The sequence below is a fragment of the Mus musculus genome, chromosome 10 (assembly GCF_000001635.26).
Source record: "Mus musculus strain C57BL/6J chromosome 10, GRCm38.p6 C57BL/6J".
Classification (NCBI taxonomy): Eukaryota; Metazoa; Chordata; class Mammalia; order Rodentia; family Muridae; genus Mus; species Mus musculus.
Genome location: NC_000076.6, coordinates 76,338,798 through 76,349,933, shown reverse-complemented (window position 1 = coordinate 76,349,933; position 11,136 = coordinate 76,338,798). Strand labels below are relative to the sequence as shown.

General features: G+C 47.5%; 1 protein-coding gene and 1 long non-coding RNA gene across 7 annotated transcripts in view; one reads left to right on the top strand and one right to left on the bottom strand.

The window, feature by feature from the left end:
* Window positions 1-2,676: 2,676 nt before the first annotated feature.
* Gm40699 lies at window positions 2,677-4,639 on the bottom strand. Its single transcript, XR_871838.2, has 2 exons — window positions 4,360-4,639; window positions 2,677-3,166 (listed from the first exon to the last, which is right to left on the bottom strand). It is a non-coding gene; the product is annotated as a predicted gene, 40699 (long non-coding RNA).
* Dip2a (disco interacting protein 2 homolog A) overlaps window positions 4,574-11,136 on the top strand; it is an 82,327-nt gene continuing 75,764 nt past the window's right edge. For 2 of the 6 annotated variants that reach the window (XR_001779571.2, XM_006513939.4), the window contains exon 1: window positions 4,574-4,827. Coding sequence is in view for 5 of the 6 variants with exons in the window: in XM_006513939.4 (XP_006514002.1) it covers window positions 4,737-4,827 (91 nt within the window). In the remaining variant the exon portion in view is untranslated. The remainder of the gene's footprint in view (window positions 4,828-11,136) is intronic. The other 4 variants (XM_006513941.4, XM_030245208.1, XM_006513940.4 and 1 more) reach the window with 3 other exon arrangements.

Sequence of the window (11,136 nt, the reverse complement as noted above, 5' to 3'; positions counted from 1 at the left end):
TCTAGTGGCCTGTTTGGGCTGAGCCATCAGGATCTCTCTCTTCTTTTCTCATACTACACACAATCTGTCTCAAGGACTAACGACCCAATTAGTAGTTACATCACCCAATTTCTCTGTTTTTATATCATTCAGGCTAACCCCATCTGCCCACTGTCTTACAGGCTGGGCTGTGCAGTGCTCTTTCACCTCCTGATTTAAAGATCCTTCTGACTCACGCGGTTTGAATGTAGTAGTGGTTTCATACACCAAGTGTGGATTTTTCCTCTCCTGTTTTAAAGGTCCAACTTGAGGGGCATCTGTTGCTAAGGCTCCACTTTCCTCCCCTTCACTACATTTACTACTGTGCTGTGGCTTCCAGATGTTCGGCTCTCAGTAGTTGCTCTTCAGCACAGATATAATTTCTGCTGTCTCCCTTTTTGGTATCCCAGCCACAAAGAGCAAGCTCGCACCTCTATATTGACCTCCTCTCTTACCCAACTGTCCTAAGATTCTTGTCTGTGGCACACCAAGATCTTTGCTACACCCGAGTGGAGGTTTCCAGGAAGAAGCTGTCAGGCCTGACAACCGGCAGTGTCAGGCCATGTCTCCTGCTGCTTCTGATGGTAGGAAGGTGTGGTACGTTTGTTACTTCTGGGATGCCATAGAAAAACACCTTACCACTAAACCCTAAAAATGACTAGGATACAGCAAACGCTTGGATTCTTGCCAGGGTTTCTCTCTCTTGCTGAAGCAACTGCGTGTATTACCAGCCTCCAGCCCCTTCTCCATGTGACCCACCTGACTGATTGATTGATCCTACAGTTCTTCAGATGTGAAGGCATTCTTGAAAGATTCCTCATATGACCACGAACCCTGCTACCCAGTTAGACATTCTAGCTTGCTTCATTAAGCACTGGAGTAATCCAGCCTCAGGTCGCCCCCTCAGTTCCTGCCAGTGTCTACGTGTCGGCTGTGTATTATGTTTATAGGTTGAACTGTTCCCTCACCAAAGGGATGTCCTTATCTTAAGTACAGATGACTATGACCTTAGTCGAAATTGGGTCTTTACAGATGATTAAGTTAACGTGAGCTAATTAGAATGTTCTCATATTAGGTTTGAATGGTGTCCACTGATAGACACTGGCACATAAGAACCTCATATGAACACGAGGGCAGGGATGGGGGTGGGACATCTATAAGGCGAGAAACATCAAAGATTAGAAGCAGCCACTAGAGGCCAGGAGACAGCTCTAGAACAGATTATCCTGTATAGTTCTATATGGAACCGATCGTGTCTGACACCTTGTCTTAGACTTCGAGCCTCCAGAATTCTGGTGTGGTAAACTGTCTGTTGAGCCAGCTCGGTTCCCAGTTACCACTGTGCTAGCAAAGGAATACACAGCCTTTTGGAGGGAGAGGTGGGGATTCAGGGCCCTAACCCCTTCTTAATCTCATGTTTATCTGAATTATGCTCAGAAGTAACCATAATTCTGTGTCTAGTATCCAGCAGGTGGGGTATTAGTGAGGTTCATCTAGAGGTACAGACCTAATAGACTGTAAATGAAAAGGGATTTACTAGCATTGAATATACAACACAATTACTTGGGCAGCCAAACTGGCTATCCGGCAGGGAGACCGAGAGCCAATGGCTGCTCAGTCCGAGAAACTGGATGTCTCTGTGATTCCTCATCTGGTGCTAAAGGCTCAGAGGATTCCTGGCCAGTCGCTGGTCGTTAGTCCATTTTGGAAGAAGGACCTAGGTTCTGATGTCAACGAATGATAAGACCTATAGCAGCAACAGCTACATGCAGTCACCAGCAAGAATGTAGGTAGGCAGGCCGGCCGGCAGGCAAAGCTGATTTTATTCATCTCTTTTTTTCATCTCTCTCTCTCTCTCTCTCTTTTTTTTTTCAGTTTTTCAAGACAGGGTTTCTCTGTATAGCTCTGGCTGTCCTGGAACTCACTTTGTGGACCAGGCTGGCCTCGAACTCAGAAATCCACCTGCCTCTGCCTCCCGAGTGCTGGGATTAAAGGCATGTGCCACCATGCCCTGCTTATTCATCTCTTTTTGCCAGAGATACTACTATAAGGCAGAGCCCACTCTGGAGAAAGTTTCCTCTCCTGAAAATGCCCTCACAGACTCATTCATGGGTGTGTCTCTTGGTTGGTTCTAGCTTCTGCCAAGTGGAAGAGGAGGCATGCTAGGTTTAATTAGGACCCTAGTCTGTGGACAGGCAAAATTTTCCAGGCAGTTTAAGGGGGTCAAAATCTTTGAAAATAGATACATGGGCACCTCCAAGCCAGATGTCACAGGCCCAGCTTTTTAAACAAGGCTCCAGATTTGGTTTTAGAGAATTGTAGGGGTAATCTCTTGTGCACTGTGTGGAAGCATCACCGGTCAATAAAGAGCTGATGGCCTATTCGGAAAAGGCAGGAAGTGGGAGTTCCTGGTAGAGAGAGTAGAACTCTGGGAGAGGCGGGAGATTCACTGCAGACTTGGAGGAAGTAGGATGTATAAACCCGAGGAGGGTAATTAGCCATGTGTAGATAAAGAATAGTCTATACAGGATAATTGAGTACGAGCCAGTTGGGGAACAAGCCTAGCTTAAGGACTTGCATTAATTCATAATAAGTCCCCAGGTCATTATTAGGGAATTGTGGCAACCATAGAGAAGACCCAATGGTTACAGAGAGTTGTTTCATTTACACATTTTACTGTTTGGAGTTACTTGGGATCTTCCTTCCTGGCCTAATTATACCGCTGCAGGTGACTTTTTTTTTTTTTTTTTCATGCAATTTCATAGGGTTTGGCTCTTGATCGACTGTAGTTTGCCATTAGCTGACCACTGTTTCTTACTAAGAAGTTCCATTTTACCTGCTAGGTATTTTGTTTCACTGGGTCAACATGCAGGGTTTATACCCCTGTTCAGCTTGTTGAGCTGTGGAGAAAGACAGAAGGATCCAACGCTCCCTAGAGCCAGTGGCTAAATGCTTAAAAAATAGATAAATGGGGGACTGGAGAGACAGTTCACCAGTTAAGAGTGCTTGTTGCTTTTGAAGAAACTTCTGGGTTTTTTTGTAGTATGAAGTATGGTGGCTAAGGGCAGTCTTACAGTTGAAGGACATCTGGCGCCCTCTCTGGAATTCTTTGGTACTGCATGCATGTGGTGCACAGGTACACACTTGCCTGCAAAACACCCACACATAAAATAAACCTTAACAAATGTTAAATGCTCTAAAGTGTTGTTAAATGCTGCTTAAAACGTTTTGTGTTGAATTTTTAAGTCTTTATTGTAAACACTTTTTTGTTCCGACGTCAATAAATAAAAATTCAGCTCTTTGAAGGACAAGGACATCATTCCCTTCCTGATTCCTGGCAGCCTAGAGTGAGGGACTGTCAGCTAAGCAGCTCCTTCCCCAGCAACCTGCTGGAATGCCTTCAAGTCTGGCTGTTTTCCGTACTTTACAGTCAATGTGAAAATACTCCAGCAGCAAGCTAATCTACTACAATTGAATCCAGGAGACCTGGTCCAGGAAACCTTGCTCTGGCCACACCCACTCCAGACAGTGCACCCGCCTCGAAAGGCGAAGCCCAGATGCTTTTTTTTTTCTCGACCAGTAAACTTTCGGCAGCTATTATTCATTCAAGAGGACAGGGAACACTTCCTTAGAAGAAACCATTGATCAGAGAAACGTGAGAAGTGTTGACCAGCTTTCATGCAAAGCTTGTGACTGCTTCCTATATAAACCTGTGACCTGCGGAAATAAATAGTCCCTCGTTTGCATACCACACCTCCTGCCTGTATAACCAGATTAGTCAGCTCAAATCAGATGTTTTAAAATCAGTTGGGGACACCTTCCTATGCTGTTCCTTGTGGATGTAATATTAGGCTCACTGAAAGCCTCCAAAATGGTCTTTTTTGTTGCCTACCTGGGATTTTTAATATATGTAGACAGTGGCAAGAGGGTGGCTAATGAGTAGTAGAAATAAAATTGTGTGTGTGTGCGTGTGTGTGTGTGTATATATATGTATGTAAGTATGTATGTATGTATGTATATACATGTTTATACGTATATGTGTATATATACCGCCACTCTGAGAATAGCTCCTTCAAAAATCCCACTAAGGTTTCCAACATGTCAGATCTATGCTTCCATGCCCCAAGGACATCTCAAGGACTGAGACACTGCCAGAGCTCCTTCTTGGTCAATGTCAGAGTGCTTCCAGGGTTATTGTGAAAGGGAATAAGCAAACACACTTTAAGGGCGGCAGAAAACCCGCCAGAGTTAGCTGATACCATAGCAGGAACGCGGACAGAATTAAGCGTGCCAGCAGGGCTCCTGAGGAAGAAGAAGGTGGGGATCCCGGAGGAGGGTCACCTGGGCGACATTGAAGTCCGTTCGGTGGGGTCGCACGTCTCCCGAGGCGCCTCTGTCCAGCTCTCCCGCCCGCCGCTCCTCTCGCACCCCGAAGCGGAGTAAAGCTCCGGGCTGCTCCGGCGTGTCTTATTGGCCAATGGAACCGAGCCTTTAAAGTTGCTGGGCGGGGCCGGCCCGGCGTACCCGCGCAAGCGTTGCCCCGCCCCTCAGCCGCGCACGCGCGTCCCCAGCGCGCTCCCGGAGCCGGAGCCAGCCGCGCTCGCGCCCGTGCCCGCGCCCCTGCGAAGCAGCCCCGGCCGCGCCCCGCCCGCTGCCGGCTGCGGGCGGCCGCTGCGGGTCTGCAGGCCCCGGTTGGGGGAACGCCTGAGCCACCGGCCATGGCCGACCGCGGATGCCCTCTGGAGGCGGCGCCGCTGCCCGCCGAGGTGCTCGAGAGCCTGGCGGAGCTGGAGCTGGAGCTGTCCGAAGGTGAGCCGCGGGTTCCCCCCACCCCCCACCCCGCCAGGGACCCTCGCCCGAGACCCCGCCCAGGGACCTCCGGGAGCGTCACCCCCGGAACCTGCGGGTACCCTCATACGGGATCCCCGCCGGCCTCTCCTCGGCATCCCTGTCTGGGCCGCTCGCCGGAGAGCCCGCCAGCTTCTGCAGACTGGCGGGTGCCCGGCCTCCGAAGGACACCGGGAGGGACTGGCTTGGGAGGTGGGCCTAGGCGCACTCTTGCTGCCCGACCGTCAAGGCCACGGTCCAGGTCCGGGCTTCCAGCGTGTGCCCTGCAGCCTGTCGGCCAGCAGGAAGCCCGGGATGCAGAAGCCGAGCCCCACCCCTGGAACCTCAGACTGCCTCGTGAGCCTCAGTTTCCTCATCTAGAAAACGAAGCAAAAGTACACTTGCGCCTTGTGGATTATGAGGCTGAAGTGCATTAACCTATAAACATGTAAAACGTGTTTAACACTTAAAAGGTTTATTCCTTTACGGAATTTTGATACAATTACACTGGGGGAGGAGGTGGGGGACAGGCAAGGGTCACGGTGCCTGCGTGGGGAGGTCAGAGGTCAGCTTGCACGGAGCTGGGAGCTGGTGCTCTCCTTCCACCTTGTGAGTTCTGGGAATGAACTCAGGTTGTCAGATTAGAGGGCAAGTGCTCGCCGGGCCAACCCGACAGCCCTCTCTAGGTGAGGATTTTTAAAAAGTTAAAAAGTCAAATAAGTGGTTGTTAGAAACAGACTAGGGAAATAATAGAACTCCAGAGATGGGAGTGGCGCCCTCAATTTGGACGCCTGGGAAAAGAGTTCTGTTCTCCATAAACTGACCTCCAACCCTGGTGGAAAAGCATCTGTGCTTGTTAACTCTGCTTTTGAGACTTAAATGCAATTAGAACTTGTTAGAATCCATCACCCCCCCACCCCACCCCATTTAGATTGTTAAGCTTTGCTGTGGTAGGTTTAGTGAGTTTTTGAGAATTCTCTTTTTCTTTTTAAATATATGCATTTCCCCTGCATGTTTGTCTGTATATCTTATGCGTGCCTGGTGTTCCCTGGAGGCCAGAATTGGGTCCTAGATTCATGTTGGTGCTGTGACTTGAACCCAGGTCTTCTGGAAGAACGGCCAGTGCGCTTAACCACTGAGCCATCTCTCCAGCTCCGTTTTGAAAATCCTTGATTCTCTTTGGAGGCGTGGTTGGGAATGATTCTGAGAAAAAAGGTCTATTGTACTGGATTTGATATGACTCCCCAGGGGAAATCGCATAGTTGTAGTTTGGCTTTTGCATATCAAATATGTTGTTGCAGATTGCTCCTCATTACGGCTCCAGAATATCGGTTATTTCAGTTCCGTAGGGTTATATAGCTTTTAATGCTCGCTACGAGTTTACAGTTAATTAAATTATTTCCTCAAAGCAAAAACTTCATAACTTGTGGCAGGACTGAAGTATGTCAGCGATAGAAGTAGCTCTTAAGTTAATCAAATCTACTTATACTGATACTGTTTTAGACATACATGGGGTTTATGTAAGGAAAGGGTATAAGGTGTGTGCCATGGTGAGGATCTGAAAAAACAGCTTACGTGGAGGAAGGGGGCAGACAGTTCAGAGTTAATAGCAGGAGACTGCAGAGTGCGCTGGCAACCCCAGAGTCAGAGTCAGTAACCATAGTTTCTTGCCCTCTGCTAGACTGGCACATTTCATTTTGCCACATAGGTTAAATGATTACATTGGCAGAGTTGCCCTTGGCCCTGCTCTCAGAGAACTTTCACACCTTAACACTGGACCCTAGAGCTTGGGATTATTGTGATGTGTAGCTGTCCCTGTTGGGCTCGGAGATGCCTAGTGATACAGACTGTGTTTCAGGCAGACCTTTGGAGAACTCACATAGAGGCTGGCATCTCGTAAGTGTCACCTGGCAAGCCACTGATTTATAACATGTCTGAACTTGGGCTTGGCCAGCCATAAAAGGAGGTGAACGTTTTACTGACATTTCAAGGTCTTTGTAAAGGTTTGCTCAGTGTGTGTAAGTGGTTTGAAACAGTCAAGGTGTTTTATTTATGAACGAAAGGAATGTGTTATATATATATGTTGTGTCATAGTCCTAAAACGAGTATTTCAGTATCTTTTTTTTATTCATTATATGTAAGTACACTGTAGCTGTCTTCAGACACTCGAGAAGAGTCAGATCTCGTTATGGATGGTTGTGAGCCATCATGTGGTTGCTGGGATTTGAACTCAGGACCTTTGGAAGAGCAGTCAGTGCTCTTAACCACTAAGCCATCTCTCCAGCCCTTTCAGTATCTTTTAACTTTAATTTTTTTTTTTTGGCGTACAGAATAGCTTGATCATGACCTTTTCTTTCTTTCTTTTTAAAGATTTATTTATTTTTATGTGTATGAGTACACTGTAGCTGTACAGATGGTTGTGAGCCTTCGTGTGATTGTGTGGAATTGTATTTAGGACCTCTGCTCACTCCGGTCAACCCTGCTCCCTCAGTCCCTGCTTGCTCCGGCCCAAAGATTTATTTACTATTATTCATAAGTACACTGTAGCTGTCTTCAGACACACCAGAAGAGGGCATCAGATCTCATTACGGGTGGTTGTGAGCCACCATGTGGTTGCTGGGATTTGAACTCAGGACCTTCGGAAGAGCAGTCGGTGCTCTTATCCACTGAACAGTCTCTCCAGCCCTCTTTCTTTTCTTTCTTTTCTTTTGAGATGACAGGGTTTCTCTGGGTAGCTCCGGGTGTTCTGGAACTCACTCTGTAGACCAGACAGAGATCTGGCTGCCTCTGCCTCTCAAATGCTGGGCTTGTAGGCATGGGCCACTATGGGATTCTCTCTTTCCTGGGACTTTCTCCACCACCACCCCCCCCCCCCCTTATTCAAGGCAGAGAGAAAAACTGCTGGTTTAGAATAATGTCAGTTTAATAATACACACATTTTTCTAAGTGAAGAATTCCTTACAACCTGGGTTTGTCATTGGAAGGTACGGGAAGAACTCAATACAGGTAAGCGGCTGCCTTCGTGGGAAACAGTGCTGAAGGAGATAGTACCTGGGCAGTCTAGAAAGTAGTGTTCCTCCCTCAGCTGCACACAAGCAGGGGAGAGTTGGTGTTACCTGGACAATCTGGAAAATCCTGTGGCTCTCCCCTCAGCTGTCCGTCATCAGTGACTAGACAGAAGAAGCACCTTTCTGGTTTTGTTCATAAAACATGGTCTCATTCCCCAACATTATCATGGTATTTATCATCTACCATGTTGATAAGGGCTGACTCTCAGAGTAGGTTCTCAGAGTAGGTGTGTGTGTGTATATGTATGTTTGTGAATATTGTATGTGTGTGTTGGGGGCGGGGTATGAATGTACACGTACCACAGTCTGTGTTTAGAGGTCAGAGGACGATGTTTGGGAACCGTTCTCTCATTCCACCGTGGGTTTCGGGGGTTGAATTCAGATCATCAAGTTTGGTTGATCAGCGCTTTCCCTTGGTGAGCCATCTTAATAGCCCTGAAACTTGAACATGTTGAAATGAACCAAAAGCAGCAGCAATAGCAGCAAAGACGACATGTCAGCTGCAGTTAGAAAAGACATGTCATCTGCAGTTAGAAGCACTGGTTTCTCTGCAGAGGACCCTGGTCCAGTTTCCAGCGTTCACATGGTACCTCCAGTTTCAGAGGATCTCACACTCTTCTTCTGACCTCCGTGGGCACCAGACACACATGTGGTGCACAAACATACATGCAGGCCAGACACTCACACACATAAATTTAATACAGGAAAACCAAGGAACAGAGTGGAACAAAAGCAATAGAATCCCCCACTGGCACCCAATTATATACACCTGAGCCATTGTCCTAAAGAGAGGCGTGTTCCGTCCACCCCTTTGCCTTGGTAGAGAGGGAGGGACTTTGGGGAGGTTGCCATAAATTGGCAGTGGACAGCTTGGGTGACAAGAAGGGCATCCTAAGTAGGTGGGCTGGTTATGGGTCATGGTCATGAGAGAAATGGGGTAAATGAACCTTATAATGAGCAGCTGTATAACAAGCAAGGAGCTTGAAGCAGTCTCCCAACTGAAAAAGCCCAAGGCCAGGGGGATTGACTGCAGAACTCTACCAGAACAGTAAATAGCCAATCTCAGTGCTACACAAGGTGTTCCATGAAGTAGAAGAGGAGGGGCAGCTTCCAAACTCTGACCAAATCAGTATGACCTTGACACCGAAAACCACACAGAGCCGTCGCATGAACAGGGAAATCAGGGACCTACCTCCCCGATGAAGAAAGACACAGAATCCTCAATAAAGTTCTCCCAAATGAAATTCAGCATCACATGGGAAAAGACCATTTATCACGTCTAAATTGGCTTTATCCTAGCACTGTAGGGATAGCTCAGTGTACATTAATCAATAAATGTAATTCGATACCTTAATGGACTAAGAGACAGATATCACATGACCCACTCTATTTATAGAGAAAAACCTGTAAAAATCCATCAATACTTCTTGATAAAAGTCACAGAGAGACTAGGGATGGAGGGTCCATACCTCAGTATAATGAAGTTTGTTTATGACAAACCTATAGCAAACATCATACTCAAAGTGTTCCTGTAACAAGGTAAGGGGCAGGTAAGGGAGGCTGCTCTCACCACTTACTGCTCAATGTAGTGCTTGATGTCTAGTTAGGACAATATAGGAAGGGAGGCAAATAACAGGGATACAAGTAGGAAAAGAAGATGCTATGACTCTATAGAGAAGAGCCCCAAAGACACTCCACCAAGAAACCCTTAAGAGCTTACAAGGACACTCATCAAAGTGGCGGGGCACAAAGTCAACATACAAAAATCAGTAGCCTTCTTGATTACCAATGACTGACCCAGATCACTGAGACAGTCCCCTCCGCAGTAGCCACACCACAGATGAGGACCTAGGGGAAAAATGGCCAGCTTAAAAGAAGAGTCTACAATGAAAAACTGGAGTTGATAAAGAAAGGTGAGAACATACCCGGAGATGGGAAGGAGGCAGCCCACGGTTATGGATTGGAAGCATGAATATAGTGAAGATGACTGTCCTACCAAAAGCACTCTACAACCGCAGTGCAACCCTAATAAATAAGCCACTTCTAAGCACGGGTGATGTAGCCCAGAAAAAGACCAACAGTTAACAAATGGGACTTCACAAAACACAGCAAAGGCAGCCACAGAATGGGGTGGGGGTGGGGGGGACCTTTGCCAGCTAGCCGGTCACTCAACACAGAGCTCATGTCTAGAATGTACGAAGAACTAAAAAGCTAAACATCATGAATATAAGCAACCTGGTTTAAAAAGACGGGCCAAGGAACTGAACAGAAATTCTCAGAAAGAAGAGGTACAAACAGCTAGGTAGCACTTTTAAGCGTTTGTATTCTTAGCCATGAGAGAAATGAAAATTGCGTGGCCTCGGTGCGAGAGGGTGTGCAGAGCCCCACAGAGACTTGATGTATTGGGGGGGGCACCCACTCACTAAGAGGAGAAGGGGAGGATGGGGGGGAGATTTGTGGGAGGGGATGACTGGAGGGGGGCAGTGATCATCATCAAATTATTTGAATATAAAAACCCCTACTTAAATTCTGTTGCCCCAGTCAGATGGTCATCATCAAGAACACAAATGACAGCAAAAGCAGTGTGTATGGAGAGGAGAGGAGAGGAGAGGAGAGGAGAGGAGAGGAGAGGAGAGGAGAGGAGAGGAGAGGAGAGGAGAGGGGGGAGGGGGGAGGGGAGCGGAGGGGAGGGGGAGGGGGAGGGAGAGGGAGAGGGAGAGGGAGAGGAGAGAGAACATATATAACCTAGCTATACCACTCCTGGGCACGCACCCAGTAGGTTTTATGCCTTCTACAGAGATATCTGCTCACTGTTGCTGTATTCACAGCAGTTAGGAAAGGGAACTGACTTAAATGTCTGTATCCAGATAAATGGATAGGCACAAATGTGGTAATATGCACAGTGGACTATTACTCAGCTGTAAGGAAAAGTAAAATAACCCAACTTGCAGGTAAGTGGATGAAGCGTGGGGGAAAGGTTATACAGAGTGAGCTGAGGCCCAGAAAGACGAAGGCCGTGTGTTCTCTCCCATATGCAGAGCTTAGCTCAGATCTCTCTCCAGCCTGGTGCACGACCAGAAGCCAGGAGATGCGAAAGCAGCCCTCTCTGGAGAAGGTCCGTCCTGAGGAAGGGAGGTCAGTGGCTTAGAGGTGGAAGGAAAGTGGAGAGATGGAATTCTGGGAATGGAAAGGCTTAAGCAAGGATGAGCCTGGGGAAAAAATG